Raw genomic sequence first — 25,514 nt, forward strand, 5'->3', positions numbered from 1 at the left:
CAAGAAAAGAGCTCGTGGTATTACTGGAAAGATGCAGGCATGGACAGAATATTGACTGACTGGCAGGAGGTGAAGAGTGGGAGTAAAAGGGGCATATTCTGGTTGGCTGTCAGTGACTAGTGGTGTTCTGCAGGGGTCAGTGTTAGGACTGCTTCTTTTCACGTTATATGTTAATGACTTGGATGATGGAATTGATGGTTCTGTGGCCAAGTTCGCAGATGATTGGTGGAGGGGCAGGTAGTGTTGAGAAAGCAGAGAGTCTACAAAAGGATATACACAAATTGGGAGAATAGGCAACAAAATAGTAGATGGAATATAGGGTAAGGAGCATATGGTCACGCACTTTGGTAGAAGGAATAAACTCGTAGACTATTTTCTGAATGGGGAGAAAATTCAAAAATCAGAGGTGCAAAGAGACTTTGTTGGGAGTCCCTGAAAGTTAGCTTGCAGGTAACTTAGGCAAATGCAATTTTAGCATTCATTTCGAGAGGACTGAAGATAAAAGCAAGGATGCTTTGCTGAGGCTGTATAAGGCATTGGTTAGAGTCCATTTGGCATGTTGTGAGTATCTAAGAAAACGTTTGCTGGCATTGGGGAAGGTTCATGAGAATCATCCCAGGAATTGAAGGGTTAATGTATGAGGAGTGTTTGATGGCTCTGGGCCTCTACTCACTGGTGTTTGGGGTGTGTGTGGGGGGGTGTAATCTCATTAAGACCTACCCAATGAATATTTAAAGGCCTAGGCAGAGTGGATATGGAGTCAATGGCTAGGGAATGGAACATGAGACTGTGGATGGAGTTTGTCATAGGCACCTAATTACTGGTCTTGATTTTTAATCATGCTCACTCAATGCTGGATGCAGGACAAGCAGAATGACAATCTGGAGTTAGCTGAGGGATGAAAAAGAGAATGATGAATGTAAGCTGTGGGTCCTCATCACAATATAGGCACCCGTTAGTCTCGTGAGACCATGAATTTGAGCCTTGGAAGGTTTCCAGGGCGCAGGCCTAGGCAAGGTTGTATGGAAGACCGGCAGTTGCTCATGCTGCAAGTCTCCCCTCTCCACGCTACTGATGTTGTCCAAGGAAGGGCACTAGGACCCATACAGCTTGACACCGGTGTCGTCGCAGAGCAATGTGTGGTTAAGTGCCTTGCTTAAGGACATAACACGCTGCCTCAGCTGAGGCTCGAACTGGCAACCTTCAGATCACTAGACCAATGCCCTAACCACTTCGCCACGCGCATCATCTCTCTCTCTCTCTCTCACACACACACACACACTCGGAAACTAAAAATACTTTCTAATGATGTTGCTGAAGGGGAATGAAGGTGTACAGGAATGAGGTAGATCAACTGGTTGAATGATGTCTCAACAACAACCTTGCACTCAAGGAATTGACTGTAGACTTCAGGAAGGGGAAGTCAAGGGAACACACACCAATCCTCATCCAGGGATCAGAAGGAAAGGGTGAGCAGTTTTGATCCTGCCTGTCAACATCTCTGAAGATGGGCCCAACATATTGATGCAATTACAAAGAAGGCACGATAGGGGCTATTTTTCATTAGGAGTCTGAGGAGGCTTGGCATTTCACCAAAGAGTCCCGTAAATTTCCACATATGCCCTGTGGAGAGCATTCTAACTGATTGCATCACTGTCTGGTATGGAGAGGCCACTGTACAGGGCTGGAGAAAAATGCAGAAAGTTGCAAACTCAGCCAGCTCCATCACAGCACTTGCCTCCTCAGCATCGAGGCCATGTTCAAAAAAAGATGCCTTAAAAAAGCAGCATCCATCACTAAGGATCCCTGTCACCCAGGACATGCCCTTGTCTCCTTGTCACCATCAAGGAGGCGGTATAGGAGCCTGAAGAAACACACTCAGTATTTCAGGAACAACTTCTTCCCCTCTACTATCAGAATTTTGAATGGACAAAGAACCTATTTCTTTTCAATTTTTGCTTTCTTTTTGTACTACTTATTTAATTTAATTTATATATATGTAATTTCCTATTGTAATTTATAGTTTTTTTTTATAATAAGTATTGCAAAGTACCGCTGTTGCAAAACAACAAATTTCAGAATCAGAATCAGGTTTATTATCACTTGCATGTGTCATGAAATTTATTAACTTAGCAGCAGCCGTTCAATGCAATACATAATATAGAACAGAAAAAAATAACAATAAATAAATAAACCAATTACAGTATATGTATATTGAATAGATTAAAAATTGTGCAAAAAAGAGAAATAATATGTCAGTGTCCAAGGGTTCAATGTCCATTTAGGAAACGGAGAGCAGAGAGGAAGAAGATGTTCCTGAATCGCTGAGTGTGTGCCTTCAGGCTTCCAGACTTCCTACCTGATGGTAACAGTGAGAAAAGGGCATGCCCTGGGCGCTGAATGTCCTTAATAATGGACACTGCCTTGCTGAGACACTGCTCCCTGAAGACGTCCTGGGTACTTCGTAGGCTAGTACCTAAGATGGAGCTGACTAAATTTACGACACTTTGCAGCTTCTCTCGGTCCCGTGCAGTAGCCCCCCCCCCCCCACCCCCCATACCAGACAGTGATGCAGCCTATCAGAATGCTCTCCACGGTACATCTATAGATGTTTTTGAGTGTACTTGTTGACATACCAAATCTCTTCAAACTCATAATGAAGTATAGTTGCTGTCTTGCCTTCTTTATAATTGCATTGATATGTTGGGACCAGGTTAGATCCTCAGAGATCTTGACACCCAGGAACTTGAAACTGCTCAATCTCTCCACTTCCGATCCCTCTAAGAGGATTGGTATGTGTTCCTTTGTCTTACCCTTCCTGAAGTCCACAATCAGCTCTTTCATCTTACTGATGTTGAGTGCCAGGTTGTTGTTGCGACACCACTCCACTAATTGGCATATCTTGCTCCTGTATGCCCTCTCGTCGCCATCTGAGATTCTACCAACAATGGTTATATCATCAGCAAATTTATGGATGGCATTTGAGCTATGCCTAGTCACATGGTCATGTATATATAGAGAATAGAGCTGTGGGCTAAGCACACACCGCTGAGGTGCACCAGGGTTGATCGTCAGGGAAGAGGAGATGTTATCACCAATCCATGGATTGTGGTCTTCTGGTTAGGAAGTTGAGGATCTAACTGCAGAGAGAGGTACAGAGGCCCAGGTTCTGCAACTTCTCAATCAGGATTGTGGGAATGATGATATTAAATGCTGAGCTATAGTCAATAAACAGCATCCTAACATAGGTGTTTGTGTTGTCCAGGTGGTCTAAAGCTGTGTGAAGAGCCATTGAGATTGCATTTGCTGTTGACCTGTTTTTACGACATATGCCAGTGATATTAAACCAGATTCTGACTCTACGTACATGCTACCTGTAGATTCTTGGTGAACACACACAACGTCAGTATGGGAAAGTGAAGAGAAGCCACTGAAAAGTAACTCACTAAATCAAGGTGAATAATGTTCTAGTTTGCAATATTTCTGATGAGACTTACGGTGCCAGAGTTTCACAGTAAAATGAAATTGCTTAGAAATCCAACACATAATACTGTTTCTTTTAGCATTATGAATTGAAAACTGATTTTGATTTAGAGTGAAATGGGAAAGACCATTTCCAGGTCATTTAGTGATTCTCCGGAAATATAGCCGGGAAACTTAGCTGTGAGCATCTCTGTGCCTCCAACTTGTTGTTTGTGTGAGGGCACACAGGATGACAAAATTCCTTTTGCAAGGTTCCTTTTAAACCATTGCAGGAGAAATCGGACACTGATGCCCTGGGGAGATTATCAATGGGAACTTCAGGGTCAACTTGGTTTCCAGTGCTGTGCTAATCTGTCAATCTGATCAGCTAGGGCTCTTAGTTACACAGTCCTGTACGACTGTCATCCACTACTAACTGTTCTGAAATCCCAACCCCGTACTTTCTCCTAATCTCTCTCTGCCCTCCCTAATCATCTGATCACCCAAGGCCCAGATCCAAACCATTGACCTCCCATCCCCTACCCTCAGTGAAATCCTCCATCCCCAATAACCTCTTGCCACCAACACATACTTCAAGCTCGGCTCAATATTAAGCACGATTCACATCCCCCCACTCTCCACATTAGAACATATGGTTCTGGCATCCTTCCCTCTGACCATCAATGCAAATTCCCCTTACCTCTGTTCTTTCACTGGCCCACTGCACTTCAACTACCACTGCACCCCAAGGCTTCCAAATATTACTTTCCCCTCTCCATCTGACCATCACAGAAAAGGACCCGAAAGTGCTCCCCCAGTACAGTATTCAGCTGCAATACCCCCTCCCATTTCTTCCTCATACCCTCAGTTACAGCACAGGACCATTGGCAATGACATGCGCTGGTGGTATCAGTCCCTCAAAGCAGGCCAGAGAATCAATTAAGAAAACTGAAACTATATTCAGCTGTGCCCAAGAACTCGACTAAGTTATATGATGGATGCAACTGTTCATCACGTGCAGGAGAACTCATTCCACTAAACCTATTCCCCAGCTTCCTTACTTGTAATTTACCAACACAAACTGATTAACAAATTAACTCCCTTACCACCCACTAGCACTGGTGCAATGTTCAATAGCCAAATAACCTAACAACCAATACATCTTTGGCACATGAGAAGAAACTAAGGTGGCTGAGGGAAACTAATAAATTCACAGGAAGACCATACAAAATCCACACAGGCATCAGTGGAGGATACAATTGAACCTGGTTCACTGAAACCGTGAGACTGTGACTAGGAGCACTTGAGAGACCAACTGGCTTAATTCTGCACCATAATAATTTTATAATCCAATGAAGTTTAAGTTCAAATGATTTAAATATAAAATTTATCATGTTTCAATAAATTAACATTCACATTCATTAATTTATCCTTTCACAAGTTTCATTGTTTCTTTGTGCAGAACCAATTCACTATACTGGTATCAGGAGGTTGGCTGTCTGTACATTTTGAGATGGCTCACGAAATACAAACGAGGAACAGCGAGTGGAAAGATGGAACATATAAACAGCACAGCTGGCACCAAAGTTTATTACCCAAAAATAAGGCACTTAAATTTTGCCTTTTAAAAAGTAATGAGAGGAAATTAAATTAATTGTCAGTAACAGAAAAAGGGAGAAGTAAAGTGCACTGTGTGCAGAGAGATAGGAAAACCAGGTGAGAGTGAGGAAACAGAAGAAATTAGTGTTACAGAAACCTGACAAAAATATCTGCTGAAATGACAGGAAACTATTAAAACCCGCCTGTACAAAATTCTCTTTCCATGTATTAGAAAACAGTTAGATAACTGCTTTTAAAGAGTATACATCATTTCCAAACCAGTACAGTACTTCAATCCAAGTATCTTTGAATACATGTAAAAGCCAAGTTACATCAACATTAATCATAACAACATAAAAAACAAAAGATCAGTGTGTCTACACTTACGTGTTAGCTCGAATTCGGTTACTGTGGAGCTGCTGATTGTCTTGAAGCTACTCTCAGCTATGTAAGGTAAGTAAAGCAAAACAAGTGAGTTGGGGTTTAGAAGATTAGTATTTGCAAACACTAACAAGAGAAGGTTAAGGTTTAATTATAATACATAAAAAAGTGATGGAGATTCTCTTTAAAGTACATAATTTATACAAAGTATATTCAATTTTCAATTTAGAACAACACTGCTGACACGGGAGAAACATCAGCTTTATGTTTATAATGAACAAAGGTGAGAAACATTGCAAACTAAATTAACATGTTAACTGGAGTTTGTTTTTCAGGTTGATGCATGTAAAGCTTGGTTGGATTTTCAAATGAAAATATGTTGCCTTTAAACCCAGTGAAGGTTACTTGCTGGTGTTGGCTAGAGCTTGTAATTAAGCACATTTTATATATATATATAGCTCTTTCCTGCTACATCTCTGTAACCTGATTACATTTCATTTAATCTCAGAAATTTAAAATCAAAAGGCGGCTGCCTCAGGTCATTGTGTTTTTATTATTCCTAGCTTGATAATGGAATTAGCTATTTTAATCAAGCTCTTTCCCAATAGTCCACAACAAATTTATTCAAGTACTTAATTCTTTTTAAACACTATAATTTAATTGACTTTAGAAACTAACGGTGGCCAAATATTACAGAATACAGTTCTGCATGGGGCATAATTCTTCAAACATCTGCCTTAGCTTCTATTTGATGGCACTTCTGATACCCCAAATGAAGGAGGAAGCCAAGGATGCAATATGTTTGTTTAGAAATACATATTACTATGAATCTTAAATTTACATCTTTTACATGTCTGTCACTGGTTATTATTTTCACTGTCAAACCCTTTCATCTTGTCCAACAGTTTTAATAGGCCTATCTTAAACTGCACAAAATGCTGGAGGAACTCAGCAGGCCAGGGATCATCTATAGAAAAGAGTAACCTGTTGACGTTTCGGGTCAAGACCCTGCCCAGAACACCAACTGTCTATTCTTTTCCAGGGATGCTGCCTGGCCTGCTGAGTTCCTTCAGCATTATGTGTGTATTCCTTTGGCTTTCCAGCATTTGCCGATTTCTTCGTGTTTCCCTCTTAACCTACATTGTTCTGCTGAAACACCTCAGCCTAGAAATTAACAAGTGCCCCAAAAGTCTTCCTTTACGGCTGTTGTGTGATATGCCAAAGGTAGTTTTGCTAATATGCCCACTGCTTCAAACTTCACTAAACTTTGGGCCTTGGGCATAACTGTTTGTTGTGCTTTGTGTGTTCTGCACCTAGCTGTGGTGCTACAGGGTACAGGACTGCAGACAGCTCTGGAGGAGAGGAGAAGGGGAGGGTGGAACAGGGATTTGTTTTTTTATGTGTTTATGGCTGACTGGAAATTCTGGACCCTACTGTATACAATAATGACAAGATGGGCATTAATTAGCTGATAAAGAGTCAGGTCAAATCTTCAGAGTGGCAGACTTCCATCTGGAATTTGCGGTACTTGGATTTCACTCCATACTAGGAAAAGAATGACTTTCAGGGACAAGGTATTTGTGAAATGCAGTATCACACATCTGAATTTGTAGCCCCTCCAATTTTCCTGGTTCCTCATCATAACTGCACCATCTTATTCCCTGCGCTTTCCCAGCGAATCAGCAATATTATTTCCATAATAGTCTAACGCACTTCTTATAAGGGAGTGCCAAACAATTACTGTGTATGCAACGATTCAGAAACACCTGTTATTTTTCTGTTACTTGCACCATTTGCAACTAGTGTATGAAGAAAGGCTGCTTGAGTGTCTTGTTTATCAGCAAGATAAATTGAAACTTCTACTTTCTGAATGCCCGTTTTTAAATGAGAATGACACCAACAGATACCATCCTAGAAATGAATGAACTCAAGGTGAGCTATTTAGGTCAACCATATCAATAAATTGCTTCAGTTAATAGTGCAAATGGAAAGGCATTTAGGTAGAATAAGGATTAAGTAAATAAGCCAACATACTGATGGAACACCATTCAGATTTTGTAAGCACTACCTCAGTGACATTTTAGCCTTTAATAAAGATTTTTTTTTGCTTCACAAATGCAGTATCAATAAATGAAAGTATGAGTGTTAGCTACTCTGAGTAATCTAGGCACTTATATGAGAATCCATGATGGTGCATCTTTCCTCTATATTTCAAAGTAAATATTTATTATTCTTCAAATCATTTAAAACTCTGAGTGGGAATTATGTAACGAGGTCCCATTCTTCCTTTCTAATCTGCTCTGAGGAAGTCATAAGAACCTTTAGCAGAAATAAGCAAAATCCTTCTTTAAATATTCAATGAAGCCTAAATGCTACTTTAACCGGACATTAGTCCAGAGAAATTATTAAGGACTTTTCTTCAGGTTGACCCAATTAAAAGCAGAGCCAACTCCCACAAAACAAAAGCAGCGTCATCAATAAAAAGACCCTCAACAACATCACTCTAACTCTACTCTTCCAGTCTGCTCTAGTTTCTTGTACAAGTTTACATGTGATATCACTGTAGTGGGCTGGATCTCAAATAATGGTGTCAGAATACAGGAAGGGGATATCAACCAAACACACGGTTTGTCTCATTGACTTCAGATAGGCGGTGGTGGGGGGGGGGGGGTGCAGTGCACATGTTCCTGTCTATATCAATGGTGTTGAGGTTGACAGCTTCAGCTTCCTAGCTGTGAACATCACCAATATCCTGTTCTGGTCCAAAGACATTGATGTCATGTGTTAAAGATCACCAATGCCTTTATTTCCTCAGGAGGATAAATTTGGCATGTCCCAATAGACTGCTACCAATTTTTATTGATGCACCATAAAAGGCATTCTGTCCAGATGCACACAGCTTGGTACGGCAATTACTCTGCACGTGATCGCAAGAAACTGCATATAGTTGTGGACACAGCTCAATACATCACACGAAACAGCCTGTGCTCTGTGCACTGTCTATACCCGTTGCCTCAGTACAGCAGCCAGCATACTCACAGACTCCACCCGCCTCAGACACCCTTTCTGCTCCTCTCTCCTATCAGGCAAAAGATACAAAAACCTTTATTCTGCATTTTTATCTTTTACATTAATGCACTGTGTAATCATCTGATCTGCATAGACAATCTGCAAGACAAGCTTTTCACTGTACTTTGGTACATGTGAAAATAATAAACCAATAGTAATAGCAAAAACCAACAACTTATTTGTTGGCTATCATTGTTGACCCTCCAATAACTCATCTCCATCATCCTTTCAGGCAAACTCCCACCACTAATAATTGTTTTCTAATTCTTCTGATAATCACCAATGCCTCTGAGTTACTGACCTCTCTGTTAAGTACAATGGGATCTTTCTGCTTCCCTTTCATAATCCAACATTCTTCAATCAAACCTCCCCTTAGTCTCCTCTGCTCCAAAGAAAATGCAACTGATCTCATTTTCATTCCTCAATACCATAATTTGCTATCAACATCCTCATGAATTTCTCTGCACACATCACATCCATCCTGCGTGGTCAGCAGAACAGTACACTGTACTCTGGCTAAGGCTTAACTAATGTGCTAAACAGCTTCCGTTTTACTGCCCCAATATTGTATTCAATGCCTTAGCCAATAAAGGTAAGTATCCTGTATACCTGTTTAACAGTGCTGCCTGAGTGGTGATGGAAACTAATACGAAAGGTACATGAATGTGCAGGGAATGGAAGGATATGGACATTGTTTAGGCAGAGAGGATTATTTTAGTTGAGCATTTGATTACTAATATAATTCAGTTGGAACAACTTTGTGGGCTGAAATTCTCTGTGCTGTATTGCTGCACGTGCTGTATCCTACCTCATCCACCTGCCCTGTTGTACTTCAAGGTACTTTTATTCGTCTATGCTTGGTAAATTGATTTATTATTGCCACATATAACAAGGTGAAAAACTTGTCTTGCATATTGTCCATGCAGATCCGTTCATTACAACAGTGCATTGAAGTAGTTCATGGTAATATAGCCGAAGTGCTTCAGTACAGAGGAAGTGCAGTGCAGGTCGGCAGTAAGGAGCAACATTTCCTATAGTGGGGGATCCTAGGACCAGAGGGCACAGCCTCAGAATAGGAGGATGCCCCTTTAGAACAGAAATAAGCAGGAATTTCCTTAGCCAAAGAGCAGTGAACCTGTGGAATTCATTGCCACAGACTGATACGGAGGCCAAGTCATTAGGTATATTTAATTCAGAGATTGATAGGTTCTTCATTAGCAAGGCTCTGGGGGAAAAGGCAGGAAATGGGGTTGAGAGCAGTATTAAATCAGCCACGATGGAAAGGAGAAGCACACTTGTTGGGCTGAATGCCCTAATTCTGCTCTTACGTCTTATGGTCACAACAAATTAGATTGTGAGGTTAAGAGTCTATCTTATCACACTAGGGAACTATTGAATTGTCTTTTAAAAGTGGAATGGAACCTGTTCTTGAGCCTGGTGATATGTGTTTTCAGGCTATTGTATATTTTGCCCAGTGGGAAGGGCAAAGAACAAATGTCTGGGATGAGTGGGACCTTTAGGTTGGCTGCTTTGCCAAGGCAACAAGAAGTGTCAACTTCTCATTGTTTCACAAGTTATCACGTATTCCCTTGCCTAGTATGGCTTTCCTTATACTGAATTAAACTCTTATGTGTCACTTTCACACCCTCTTAACCAGTGTATTGACATCTTCCTATAGACTAGATTTTTATGCTTCATTATCAATAAAACTACCAACTTTTCCAAATCAATGTCAATCATCTTAGTTTTGTTCCCTATATTTAAATACACAGACCTGTATGTAATTCAATAGTTGAATTTCCAAAAACCTTTACACTTTGTGTTCTGTCACTTAGGGAATTTTTAATTATCCTTGCTACTTGAAATTTCTACAAGTTTGGCCAAATATTCCACTGAAGTGCTCTTCAATATCAGCTCCTCAATTCTCCCTACTACTAGCATCATGAAGGGCACAAAAAGGGAAACTACCACCATAAGGTCTCCATCCGCATCCTACCTTGAAAATAAACTACCATCCCATGCCACACCATGGGAATGGCTTCACCACAAGGACTATCATGTTTTGAAAAGGTATCTCACTTTCTCAAGAGCAGTAAGAAATGGGACAGAAAGGTTCCCCTTGCCAGCAACCTCCAGACAATATGCATGAATGAAAATAAAAAAAAAACATTGCATTTCGGATATGACATACTGAAAAACTGACATCACATTTAATGTTGTGCATAGCTACAACCAGAATACTGGAATCAATTCAGATAAGTGAGGGAAAACAATTCATAAATGAGGAAGACAATTTTTAAAAATCCATGAAGTGGTAGTGTGGCTGTAAGTGCATAGTCAAATTCTGACTGCAAAACATCTGTATGTGAAATATAATGCATTAAAGCAAAGCCATAGAAACTGAAGTGTTGTTGGGTACAAGCTTTGGATCAAGCACCTCAGAAGAACACACTTAATTGAAGAAAGTTTGTAGATTTCAGAACTGAGGCTATATGTTTCAATATAATAAAACTGTATATACATTTTTGTAACCTCTGAGAAGTAACATTAATACAGATAACTCTAAAACAATGAGTCTTTAAGGGTTTGTAGAAACAGCATATAAACAACAAAGGAGAATTATTTTTGAATACATCAACACCGCCCACGTATCTGCCACTCTCCTCATGCAGTCACTCACATGTTAACTCTCCCTGTAGAGCAGAAGTTTCCCCGATGGGTTGTGTATTGAATCCTGGTACATGCTCATACGTAAGTTCTCTGTAGTAGATGCGGAATCCCATCAGTATGCCATTTAAACTTCCTTCCTTTGGTGGCTAAAGAAAACAAGAGTTATTCCCATTATATCGTTTTGTAACCTAGTAATTTAATCTGGGCCTCAAAATGTCTTCTTGTTGCCTTGTTCTCTTCAAGTCCCATCAAGTTATTAATGAAAACTAATTAACATTGATTTCAGGAGGTACAGGATCAGAAGCAGCATTAGTCCTATAACCTGCAATTGACCAATCCAGTCACATTCAGATAGCAGATCACAAGTTGGTTTAGTGTTAGTGCAACTATGGTCCTGGATACCTAAAAAGAAATGAGCAGTGAAGTCTTCATGGCCATGATCTTCCTTCAGTGATTCCTCTAGAAAGATGTATCTAGATACCTGATGAGATCTGGGTTGGCTTTGTTGTGTTGGGAAATTAGAACGGTGATCTGTCCATGGGCAATAAGTTTACATTAAAAGGAAATAATATTACTGAATTTTAGAAACCAGTAATGGTTGAATGGAAGATGAGAAAAAACTAGCAATGAATATAAAGGCAAATTGTAAAACCTTCTACAATTACATAAAAAAAGGAATAACGACACAATTAAATGCTAATCTATTAGAAGCAGAGAATAATGAGGAGAAAGTTAATAACAAAGCTACAAGAGTAAAACATCATCTTTGTAAAGATGTAGCATGTTAGAGGGTCGGAAGGTTTTGAAAACCCGGCAAAGAATAATCAAGAAATTAATAATGGTAGAGAAAATAGAATTGATGAATAAATTATAAAGAAATATAAAACAGATTGTAAAAGATTGGATTATAGAAATAAATATCTTCCCATGCAAACAGAAATAGATGCCATTTTGATTAAGTCAGGAAATACAATTGCCCAGAAATTCCAGTGAACCTGAAAGGTGTACTGCACTTAGGCAGATTTGCCAGGGCAATAGGCATTTTGGTCTTCACTCCATAATTCAGTTATGTCTGAGGCGTCAAAAAGCCAGGCATTGCATTCAGAAATCTGCTGTCTGTTCCTCCTCTCCCAGAACCAGGTTCCATAGATTGGCCTAGGGGTCCTTGTATCAGAGGTTTTCTGGCATTAGAAATGCTCTGGTTTCTTGAACGTGATGAGGGAGAAGGGAATGGATCAATCTGGCAATTGTTTGGTTGGGTGGCAGAAACAAGAGATCAGGTCAATGTCTGTGCTGGGCTGCGGGAGAGTAGGGAACACTCTTATATTTGCATTTGGGAAACAGAGGAAGTGTTTGACCTGATATATGTTACAGCAGGCAGGGGATCAGTATAAAACATACTACTTAATAAGGGGGAACAAGAGGTGTGGTTGGGGAGTCTGAGCCAGTATTCTGGGAGCGGCTTGGAAGCAGGGAGCCTAGTCTGTTCTATAGTTAGGATCAGGCACATGAGACAGTACAGACACCAATGGGCAGATTAGTCAGAGCAGTAGTGTTGAGGGGGAGGGAGAGAAAAAATGTTTGTCCATGTATGTGAGGGAGATCAAATATGGGTTTTGAGTGTTGAACAGGGATTGGAAGATGGTGCAGGGTTTGTATTAAGAGTTTAAGGGGTCAAGGATTAAGGTAACACACATCAAGGTTGCTGGTGAACGCAGCAGGCCAGGCAACATCTCTAGGAAGAGGTACAGTCGACGTTTCGGGCCGAGACCCTTCCTCAGGACGAAGAAGGACGAAGGGTCTCGGCCTGAAACGTCGACTGCACCTCTTCCTAGAGATGCTGCCTGGCCTGCTGCGTTCACCAGCAACTTTGATGTGTGTTGCTTGAATTTCCAGCATCTGCAGAATTCCTGTTGTTTAAGGATTAAGGTGCTGTGTTTTAATTTGTATATTGACTCAGAATTGACCAATGACAACACTCTTCAGGAAAATATGATCCATGCAATGTTGCAAATAGTCCTTTGCACTAGGAATGACATAATCAAAATCATTCTTGATATGGGAATTGCATCTGTGCCACCAGGGTGGCACACCATAAGAATTACCTTGCCTAAATTCCTGATCGGCACTTCCGGACCCTAAGTAGTCACATATGTGATTTATTCCACATCAAACTGATTTTCATTTGTGCAAAGCTGAAAATACCAGCACCATGTGTTTTCAGTTTCCAGACAATTGTGTTCTTACATTGCAAAAATGGAGGAACCAAGGTTCTAGTGAGAATTAGGGAAATAAACTATTTAATACCAGTACGTGAGGTGGCACAGTACGGTACCAGGCAATCCGGGTTCAAAACCTGTCACTGCCTGTAAGAAGTTTATATGCTCTCCCCCCAGACCGTGTGGACTTTCTCTGAGTGTTCCGGTTTCGGTTATACATGTATTTATAGAAGGGAAATTGTGCTTGAAACATCTGCTGGCCTATTATTTTTTGTGGGTGTAACTTGCAAAGCCATTAAGAGGGATTCACAAGTTATTGTGTTTTTGAATTTCACAAAACATTTGATGAGCTACTATGCAGGAGATTACAACATCAAGTATCAAAAGACTACGAATAATATCTTAGCATGTGCAGAGAGTAGAGCAGGAATAAACAGGAATTTTAAGTATATTCTATAACTTGTGAACCATCTTGGATATATTGTGAGAACGTGGCTCTTGTGCATGCATCTGACTGTGCAGTGAATCGACTGGGGGGCTCCCATGTGCGAGAGGCACTCACTTTATGTGTGGGCTTTTGAGTGCACACGTTTTTCGTCTCGGCGGGACTGGTTCACAAGTTGCTCAGCATGTACTGTGGCTAACATGACTCAGTAAAAACATTTGATCATACTGCTCTGTTATCATTCTTGATCGTGAAAAGGTTACAACCAAATGACTTAGCTAAGCAGTCTGAGTGCAATGTATCCAAACTTTCTGATTACACAAAAGTGAATGATGTCTGAACAGACCATGTTGCTAGTTTAAACTAATCCCATCTGGGATTATATCTATCCACATGGTCTCTATCCCTCCACTTCCTGCCTGTTCATACACCTGTCTAAATGCTTCTTAAACACTGCCATCATATCTGCTTCTGCTACTTCCTCTGGTACTACATTCGAAGCACCTACCACTCTTTATGTAAGTAAATCAAAGAGGACCACAACCTTGTCATAGCGTTTGGAGGCTTGCATGCCTCAATGACCCAGGGAGCTATGTTGACTAGAGTCAGGGCCTTGTGCTTTGGCTCTTGGTAGAGTCACCCATGCCAAACAGGTCAAAGGATAGAGGCCAGACTAAGTGTGGTCCATCAGTCTTCCGGGTTTGAGGGGTTGAGCTCAGGGCTAACAACCTTGAATGGTCAAAAGAAATTGTTACGGAAACAGCAATGAAGAAAATTTCTACATCTGTGTGTGACGGAATGGACAGGCAGAGATGGAGGGCTTTCATTGCTGCCCTAAATGCCAGTGGCATAATGGACAGTAAGTACTGTAAATCTCCTTTAAAATTCTCTCCTCTAACCATAAAACATTCAAAGTAAATTTATTATTAAAGTACATGTATATTACTAAATACCACCTTGAGATTTACTTTCTTGCAGGAATTTATGAAAAAAATAGAATTTATGAAAAATTATTCAAGGCCTTAGTTCAGAGTAGTACTACAGAAGTTATCCACGTTGGTTCAGAAACCTAACGGATGTAGGGTAATAACTTTTGCTGAACCTGGAACTGTGGGATCTAAGGTTTCCGTACTTCCTGCCCAACAGCAGCAGCAAGAAAAGGACAAGGCCGGGATGGTAGGGAAGTTTGATGATGGATGCTGCTTCCATGTAAATATATTTAATGGTGGGGAAGGCTTTGCCTGTGATGGATTAAGCTGTGTACACCACCTTCTGTTCCCTTTTCACTCCTCATTATCTCCCCTTTCTATGCCTCTCATAATTTTATAAACTTGTATCAGGTTGCCTCTCTGCCACTGATTATCCAGAGAAAACAATACCAGTTTATCCAACCTCTCTGAATAGCTAATATTCTCTAATTCAGAATCTCTTCTGCAGCTTCTCCAAAGCTTCCAAATTCTTCTGTAATGCAGTTAGCAGAACTGCACATAGTACTCCAAAGCTGACTTACTCAAAGACTTATGCATGTGCAACAGCACTTCCCAACCTTTGTATTCAACACCCTAATCAATATCTACTTGTGTTACCACTTTCGGGGACAATGAAATTGCACCTCAAGATCCCAAATCTTTGGAATCTCTACCCAACCTGAAAATTGTTGGGATTAAGGATTAAGTGTAACTAAAACATGAATTAAGGGACAAGGGAATTTTAAGAGCTAAAATGGAAGATCAGTCTTAATCTCATTGAATAGTTAACAGCTTTGAAAGGCCAGATGGAGATCCAAAGGACTGTAGATGCCAGGCGGTCCAGATGAAAGGTCTCAACCCAAAATGTTGCCTATTTTGCTCCAGACCCACTAAGTTTTTCCAGTGCTTTTTGTGTAAAGGACCAGATTCCTGTTTTTGTAAACCAGAATTTGAAATGGATGTACTGTATGGATCCAGAAAATTCCTGATTTTTCTTGCATGAGAAAAATTTGGTACTGACTGAGCAAAATAAATAACAGTTCCATTCAACTGAACAGATGGGAAAGCTTCTTACTGGTAATAACTAAACATTCAAAACTATTCAATCTAATCTGCTGATTTTTTTCACAAAACTCTCCAAGCAAATGGTTGCCACAAAATAAAGCAAACAGGTTTTCTGAGCATTTTTTCCCTCACATGGCTCTCATGGGCAAATCCAGGTAATAGGAGCAATTTATATCCTAGTTAAGCTAGCCAGCTAGTATAGCAGCTCACAGGTTTCAGTATAGCCTTGTGCTTTGTTTTCTCTGTGTAATGAAGTATACATCTGGAGTGTTATGTATAATTGCAGGTCCATAGTGAGCTTGCTTTTGGTTCATTGGGCAAAATGCAATGGCCTAGAAATTCAATCATGTGGTGTATTTTTTTTAAAGCATTTTATGATTGATATTGTTGCATAAAATTGCAAGATGCAATCCACAATTAATAGCATTAATAGAGCATAGTGCAAACTTGGAACAGAAGCCTCTCTGTGTGCCTGATGTACAAACGTTTGTACATACTGAGTGACATAGATCCTGGAAATCCAATCAAGTAATACGGTTCTTTCTTTCTGTGTAATGTAATTGATTTTAACCTAGTGTGAAATGCATTAACAACCATTTCTGGTTCATTTCATATCAGTCCAGAAATTAGAATGGACACTTCTCGAGTGAGTTATCCTTGTGAACACTGTTATTTCTAACACCCCTCCTGACTTCACTACGGAACTGACAGTGAATGCTGAATTGCCCTTTCAGAATATTCCAGACCTTGGCTACAAACTGAAATTTTCAGTTAGGATTGGGAGAAGCGAACTCTGGCATTTGTGAAGTGGATCAGGTCAGGGTGAAAATGAAGATTAGTAGAACAGGTGGGCATATGCTGATTGTGGGTTTTTAATGAGGGAAGAGATTGCTTCAGTCTAGGTGCGAGGTGACAAGGATGGAGAGATCTCAGAGTAGCAGAGATCTCATTTGGGCAGAATGCCAGCAAGAAAACAGAATGCTGTAGGTCCCCAATCACAGGCCACCAAGAGCTCCTTTTACATATACCCTGTGGTCCACAGGGGCAGGAGGGTGGCTGCAACCAGGAAATATCCAGTTAAAATTTCGGAGTGATGTAAAGCATCTCAAAAATGAATGTTACAAGACTCACAATGGGGGAAAAAAAAATCATAAAACATAGGAGTAGAATTAGGCAATTTGGCCCATCGAGTCTGCTCCACCATTCAATCATGGCTGATTTAGTTTCCTTCTCAAACTCATTCTCTTGCTTTTCCCCCATGACCTTTGATACCCTTATAGGTTGTCTGTACAAGCACAACCCCAAGGGCACTGAGAAAATTAGTTCTATCTGCCTCTAGGACAGGAGACTCAAAGACCCTGAAAACGCTTTGTGTGTCCTCGACGGGTGTTGTCCTAAATGTTTACCTCGTTCAGTACAATAGTGCTTGTTGGAGGATAGCAGTGGTAGAAAAGCTGCTGCCCTTGGGGAAATGGTACTGCAACAGCAGACAAATACTGCCTTAGGGCAGAGCCAGAAGACCTAGTGATGTACCGAAGTCTGAGAAATGCTCTTTCACCCTTGAAGCCCACGCAGACATGCAGGAATAACATCAGTTGGCACAGCCCCATGTCAGCAGAAGAGAAGAAATTGACAAAATGCTCATGATTAATCTGCATTAATAGGAAATCATTTTCACTAGCATCCTGAAGGTCTGAACATTGTTTCGTGTTGTTCTTTAGCAGAAACAGATCTGTGTGAATCTTGCTATCAGAGAGGAAGGATTCAAGATATATCAGTGAAGTTCCAGCACCCCTTCCATTCAACCAAGGTTACATAAGTATTACTAAACTATGGTAACAGGACAAACAGAAGCTCTATTGCCTGGAGGATAATTTCAATCGTGTTCTTATAATGAATAAATCACTACTAAAAAGATTAAAGCTATTTACTACAGCGTACATGTCTTTTTATACTGCCAATATTTCACCAGCAATTTTCAGTTGTTTGTTCTGCTAAGTATACAAAAGCAGTAATGTCTGTAATCCACTGCAATATCAGATACACATAATACATGTTTATCTGGCATCAAATTTCAAAGCATTTAAAGAAATTCCATATTATAGATAAAGCATGCTGAGATATCATAATTAAAATGTCATGATAACTTTAACAAGCCTTTGAATGTTCTGTAATTTTGATGATTATGTCTTTTCTGCAGTGTAATTGAAATAATGTTCTTATGATAAATGTAAAACCAAGTCTTTGTGTATTTCATTAACTGAGCAAATACCTTCAACACACAGAGCATTTAATTACAAACCAGAGACACTGACTTACCTGCCAATGAACATGGACTGAGGTAGTTGTACATGGAATCACAGACAGAATAATTGGTGGCTCACTGGGCACTGAGGAAAAAAAAACAAAATTATGGGTGAAGCAACTGACACCACATTGGGGCAAATCGTTCAAACTACTAATTGCCAGGTAATCACTGTACTTATGGCCAAATGCACATCATTATTACTCCCTGTGCTATCCTTGCCAAATTCCCTTTGGAGTTTGGCAGTCAGCTTGTTTGCTGAAGGCAAAGTTATTCCTCTGTTATAATCTCTGTAATTTCAGAGGCGATGAATGTGAAAACCTTTGGTGATGTTTTTTGGCAGCATGATTTTTGAGCTGATGAGAGGGGTAAGTATTATGTGACTTAATCTCTGCCAGTAAAACATCCCAGTAGGCTGAGGTGCATGGCTAAGGGTGGCTGTGAATAATTGGAAGGAAGGGTGAATTTAAAAAAAACCTCCAATTATAGTTTCCCTCTTTAAATGCTGAATGAGTTAAAAATTGAGAATCTTTTTGGCTCTATTGAATTCATTATTAACAGATCACAAGCATCCCATTCACCCCATTCCACAGCCCATGCCCCTAGAGTCCAAGCGAATGAGATTTCCTCATCAAGGTTTCACTCAGTCAGAGGATCCCCTTCTGTTCCACCCCACCCCCCCACTACCTGGATCACTGGCTGGCATGGAAACTCAGAAACAAAAAGGGATTGGCTGAAAAGGCACAAAGTGGTGACCTGAAGATCTCAAGCAAATGATAGGTTAATCAATCCAGTTCAATAAGATTCAGTATTTCTTGTTAATCTATCAGATGTCCAGACTGAAATATTATCCTTTACTACTAATTAACTTTAAATGTAAGAGGGATTTTCTTTTGTTTCATTCTCACCTTGTTTAGATTCCAGAGTTTGACAACTCAGGTTTTAGACAACTAGTTTTCCCTACACATTCCTTAAGAACTTGGCACATAACTTTTAAGCCCTTATCTTTGTCATTTTCAATCCATGGACTTACTGTGCAGCATCCATACAGAAAGCAACATCTATCCCACTATTTTACTTGATTCAGCCACTCAGAGTGAAAATATGATGGAAGCCGGCTGGATAAGCACAAATCTCAGCACTTCAAGGAAGCAAGTCTGATTCAGATATCAAATTACAGAAGCAATGAAGGAATGCCACCAGAACATTTGTGGTCTGATTGTTTAAATTCACAGTGGTGTGTTATTTGCACATTGTCTGTTGGCTGCATCCTTCAAGTATAAATATCTTTTCAAAATATATTTGTTCAGTAATTTAGCAATTTAATGGCAATCTTTCCTTAAAAAATTCATTCACCTTGAATATGAACAACATTAGACTTTAAAAATTTTCATTTGCATGCTCCTTATATGAATATGTCAGAACATAACCCGTATTTATTACACAGTGAGTGCATGGAACGCCTTGCCAGGGGTGGCGATAGAGACAGATACACTAGGGGCACTTAAGAAACTCCTAGATGGGCACATGGATGATAGAAAAATGGAAGGCTATAAAGGAGAGACGGGTTAGATCCATCTTAAGATTAGATTAAAAGGTTGGCACACCATCAATGGCCAAAGACCCTGTAATGTGCTGTAACATTCCATGCTCTATGTGTGGGCACATGGCCAAGTGGTTAAGGCATTGGACTAGCGACCTGAAGGTCGTGAGTTCGAGCCCCAGCTGAGGCAACGTGTTGTGTCCTTGAGCAAGGCATTTAATCACACATTGCTCTGCAACGACACTGGTCCCAAGCCGTATGGGTCCTAATGCCCTTCCCTTGGACAACATTGGTATCGTGGAGAGGGGAGACCTGCAGCATGGGCAACTGCTGGTCTTCCATACAACCTCGCCCAGGGCTGCGCCCTGGAGAGTGAAGACTTTCCAGGAGCAGATCCATGGTCTTGCACGACTAACGGATGCCTTTAACCTCTGTATTTCATATCTGAGAATGTGTTGAAAATGACACAAAGCTTCCTTACAACCCAACCGCGCACCTGAGAAGCACATCAGTTGTATCCTTATTTTTTAAGATGGAAAGAACCACCTTTTGGTCTTACGTGGTTGAACTGAGCAGTCCATGATAGTCCAAAGCCTTGATTTTTCCTGGTTTGGGACTGCATTCTTTTACATCACTTGTGCTGAATGTACTTGAGTTAATTTATGAAATTTCAAACAGTTTAGAGCATTTATGATATTCTCAGAGAAATTTGGCTGGAGGAAATCGAAGGAAATACAGTGCAACAGATATTCTCATTTAATTTAGAGGATTCACAAAATATATAATCTTAACTGTGGGGTTTAACTGAGTTCATAGTGGTAGGGGGCACAATATTGTCATGCATTATGCATGGAGAAACCACAGGTGTATTATTTTATCATTGCTTTCAAGATTTTGTTGTACTGAGAGAATTATTCTCCTGGCTCAGTAAGTTTCACCTTGATTCCACTGAGACTAACATCATGATTTTCTGTTGCCTATACTCAGGACAATCTTTGTCAGATTACACTACTTCTGACATTTTACTATATTAAAGGTGTTAGACAAACAGAACTGAATGTTCTTGTTAATTCAGCATTTAGGATTGCAAGCACGGATTTCGGCATTTATTGTACTTTGCATGGAATGTGCTGTAAAATATGCAGCAATATAGTTTTCACTCTAAAACTCATTTCTAAATTACTTCAGCCAGAGAACCAGTGCATGAATATTTTGGGGGTTCTTTACATGTGTTTCGAATATTGGAATATGAAACAGCTTTCATCAAATTAGTGTCTTAATTAGTGAACTCAACGTACATTGAATATGTATAGCAGTGTTGGTAGACAACACAATAAATATTTAGACAATAAGACCATAAGACAAAGAAACAGAATTAGGCCATTCAGCCCATCGAGTCTGCTCCACCATTCCATCATGGCTGATCCTAGATCCCACTCAACCCCATATACCTGCCTCCTCGCCATAACCTTGGATTTCCTGGCCAATCAGGAAATTGTCAATTTTTGCTTTAAATATAGCCATGGTCTTGGTTTCCACAGCTGTTTGTGGCAGACCATTCCACAGATTCTCTACTCTCTGGCTAAAATATCTTCCTCCTTACCTCTGTTCTAGAGGGTCACCCCTCAATGTTGAGGCTGTACCCTCTAGCTCTGGACACCCCCACCATAGAAAACATCCTCTCCACATTTACCTTATCTAGTCCTTTCAACATTAGGAAGGTTTAAATAAGATTCCTCCCCCCCCCCAACGTTCTTCTAAATTCCAGAAAATACAGGCCCAAAGCTGCCAAACACTCTTCATAGTTAAAACCTTCATTTCCAGAATCATCCTCGCAAACCATCTCTGGACTCCCCAATGACAACACATCTTTTCTGAGATATGGGGTCCAAAAGTGTTGATAATACTTCAAGTACAGCCTGATTAGTGTCTTATAAAGCCTCAACATTACCTCCATGCTTCTATATTCTATTCCCCTTGAAATGAATGCCAATACTGCACTTGCCTTCTTTATCACAGACTCAATCTGTAAATTAACCATCTTGGAGTCTTGCACGAGGACTCCCAAGTCCCTTTGCACCTCTGATGTTTGAATTTTCTCCTCATTTAGATAATAGTCTGCACTTTTGTTCCTTTTACCAAAATGCATTATCATACATTTTCCAACACTGTATTCCATCTGCCACTTTTTTGCCCATTCTTCTAATTTGTCTAAATCTTTCTGCAATCACATTACTTCCCCAGCACTACCTACCCCTCTACCTATCTTCATATCATCTACAAACTTTGCCACAAAGCCATCAATTCCATTATCCAAATCACTGACAAACAATGTGAAAAGCAACAGTCCCAATACTGGCCCCTGAGGAAAACCACTAGTCACTGGCAGCCAACCAGAAAATGCCCCCTTTATTCCCATTCACTGCCTCCTACCCATCAGCCATTCCTCTATCCACGCCAGTGTCTTTCCTGTAATGCCATGGGATTTTATCTTGTTAAGCAGCCTCATGTGTGGCACCTTATAAAATGCCTTCTGAATTCCAAGTAAATGACATCCACTGTCTCTCCCTTGTCCATCCTGCTTGCTACTTCCTTGAAGAATTCTAACAGATTTGTCAGGCAAGATTTTCCTTTACACAAACCATGTACACTTTGACTTATTTTATCATTAGTCTCCAAGTACCCTGTAACCTCATCCTTAATAATGGACTCTAACACTTTCCCAGCCACTGAGGTTAGGCTAACTGGCCTATAATTTCTGTTCTTTTGCCTTCCTCCCTTCTTAAAGAGTGGAATGATATTTGCAATATGCCAGCTCTCTGGAACCATGCCAGAATCAAGTGATTCTTGAAAGATCATACCCAATGCGTCTGCTATCTCTTCAGCAACCCCTCTCTGGATTCTGGGATGTAGTCCATCTGGCGCAGGTGACTTATCCACCTGAAGACCTTTTAAGTTTGCCTAGCATTTTTTCCTTTGTAATAGCAATGACTCTCACTCCTGCTCCCTGACACTCATGGACCTCTGGGCACATTGCTAGTCTCTTCTACAGTGAAGACATATCAAGTTCATCCCCATTACTACCCCACCAGCATCATTTTCCAGTGGTCCAATATCAACTCTCACCTCCCTTTTAGTCTTCATATAACTGAAAAAACACTTTTAGTAACCTGCTTTATATTATTGGCAGTTTGCCCTCATATTTCATCTTTTCCTTCTTATAGCTTTTTTAGATGCTTTTTGTTGGATTTTAAAAACTTCCCAAATATCCAACTTCTCAGTCACTTTTGCTACATTATATGCCCTTTCCTTGGCTTTTATGTAGTCCTTAACTTCCTTTGTCAGCCACGGTTGCCTACCCCTGCTATTTGAGAACAACTTCTTCTGTGGGACATACCTATCCTGTGCCTTGTGAACTATTCCCAGAAACTTCAGCCACCTCTACTCTGCCAGTATACTCTGCCAATCCACCTGGGAAAGCTCCTCTTTTATGCTTCTGAAATTCCCTTTTTTCCCCATTGTGGTACTAACACATCTGACTTATGCTTCTCCCTCTCAAATTGCAGTATGAATTCAATCATATTATGATCACTGTCTCCAAACTGATTTTCCCAATCACCTTGCACTTTGAAGTCCCCCATTGTAATTGTGACATTACCTTTATTACATGCCCTTTCCAGCTCCCTCTGCAATCTCAACCCCACATCTTGGATACTATTTGGAGGCCTATATATGAATCCCATAATGGTTTTTTTCACCCTTGCAGTTTCTTAACTCCACTCACAAAGATTCGACATTCTCTGACCCTATGTCACCTCTTTCTAAAGATGTTATTCCATCTCTTGCCAACAGAGCCACACCACTGCCTATGCCTTCCTGCCTGTCCTTTCCATATAAAGTATATCCTTTGATGTTACGCTTCCAACTAAAGCCTTCCTTCAATCATGACTCAGTGATGCCCACAACATCATACCGACCACTCTCCAATTACACCACGAGTTTGTCCACCTTATTCTGAATACTGCGTACATTTAAATACAGCACCTTCAGTCCAGCATTCTTCGCCCTTTTGAACTTTGCCGCTGTGGTACAATTTAACTCTTTGCACTGTCTGCATTTGTACCCAATTATTGGATTGTCCTTCCTTATATCCATCATCTACTTGTAAAACTACTGATTCATCCTCAACTCTATAATACTGGTTCCCATCCCCCTGCCATATTAGTTTAAACCACTCCCAACAGCCCTAGCAAACCTGCCTGCATGCGGTTTGTGTTTTTTTAAACATAAAGCCAAATTACAGGTTGTTATGATGATGGTATGTACAAATAATATTAAAACTGATGTAACTACAACTATTTTACTTACTCAACTGTTTACCCGAGCTCCTACCACCAACTGCTGAAGAACGCTTTGTGGTAAAAAAAAATCTTTTCTATTCCTCTCGCTGGCAAACTGTTTTGATGTCTTAATGCAATTTATTTCTTGTCAACTGTACAATTTCCTAATCTGAGTAAATATAACCAGAGGGAGGACCACGAATACTTTATACTTAATACACCATTCCCATATGAACAAATCAAAAATAGGAACAAAATGCAGCAAACGTAATTACTAAATCTAAAAAATTTTCAGATAGGAGTACAATAAAATGTGATAAGTTGAAATCTTTGAATAAAGGAACAGAGTAGAATAACTCTGTAACTTGTGCTTACAATCTTGCAGTGTCATCACTGGCTCCGTTTCCTCACTGAAAGTACTATCTCCAATATCATTAGTTGCCATCATTCGTAGTTGATAAGTAGTATACGGCTTCAAACTGATGAAGAAGAGAATTAATAGTTAGTGGTGTATGACATTTTTCTGGCAACATTTACATGATAAGGTTCTGCATCATTTCAGTGATGAATTTATGACTCAAAATCTACAAACTTAAGTACAAAGGAATAATTGAAAGCATTTCAATGTTGTTTCTTATAGCTCAATAGTGATTTAAGAATAATCTTCTCTCAATAACTCTAAAAAACTATTAAGATCTTGCCTCAATGTAGGAAACATAGTTTACTAGAAACAGTGCACAGATGTCTAATCTACTGCAATTGCTGGCCAGTTTCTAGTACGGAATCTCTGGAAATCTTGTTCCATAAGAAATATAACATCCCACAAAATTAAAAGTCCCAAAATACAATACTTAAACTTAAACTTGCTCTGAAGTAAAATTAGGAGGGAATTTTTACAGAAAGTATTGTGGAAAGTTTAAGTTCTTTCCCCAAAAGGTTGCAGATGGAGGTAAATAGAAATTTTCAAAATAAAGATCAGGTTCAGCACCACCTTCTTAAAGGAGATGGGCTACAAAAAAATCTGGCCTTGTGTTCCATACCTAGATGCTGGAAAAATTAATAAAACCTAGAAGAAGAAAAAATATTTAATATACTTACAATTTTTACCAGAAAATTTGATGTGTTTTTTAATAAGAGGAGCTCATAAAGGTTTTATATGAATAAATTAAACAGTAGTAATAGAACCTCAACGAGAAAATAAAATGCAGTTGTCTTATGAGTTGGTTTACTAGAAACATTTGAGTGTGTCCATGATTTTCTATTAACAATAGAACTTTAGCAGCATATTATACTGTACATTCAGTGCAAAATAACAATTTTGCAAGCAGGAAAAGAAATTACATTTATTCAGCACCTTTCATACCCTTAGAGTGTTCCAAAGTACTTGAAAACCAATAGCCATTGCTGCAATCGAGGAAATCGTGGGATCAATTTGTTCACATTGGATC

General features: G+C 39.9%; 1 protein-coding gene across 2 annotated transcripts in view; it reads right to left on the reverse strand.

Moving 5' to 3' along the window:
- Nucleotides 1–25,514, reverse strand: part of sdk1a (sidekick cell adhesion molecule 1a) — a 744,722-nt gene that overhangs the window by 61,668 nt on the left and 657,540 nt on the right. For both annotated transcript variants that reach the window (XM_072268711.1, XM_072268712.1), the window contains 4 exons: nucleotides 24,442–24,545; nucleotides 18,198–18,268; nucleotides 11,192–11,327; nucleotides 5,449–5,505 (listed from right to left, as the gene is read on the reverse strand). In XM_072268711.1, coding sequence (XP_072124812.1) covers nucleotides 5,449–5,505; nucleotides 11,192–11,327; nucleotides 18,198–18,268; nucleotides 24,442–24,545 — 368 coding nt within the window. The remainder of the gene's footprint in view (nucleotides 1–5,448; nucleotides 5,506–11,191; nucleotides 11,328–18,197; nucleotides 18,269–24,441; nucleotides 24,546–25,514) is intronic.

The sequence above is a fragment of the Mobula birostris genome, chromosome 9 (assembly GCF_030028105.1).
Source record: "Mobula birostris isolate sMobBir1 chromosome 9, sMobBir1.hap1, whole genome shotgun sequence".
Taxonomy (NCBI): domain Eukaryota; kingdom Metazoa; phylum Chordata; class Chondrichthyes; order Myliobatiformes; family Myliobatidae; genus Mobula; species Mobula birostris.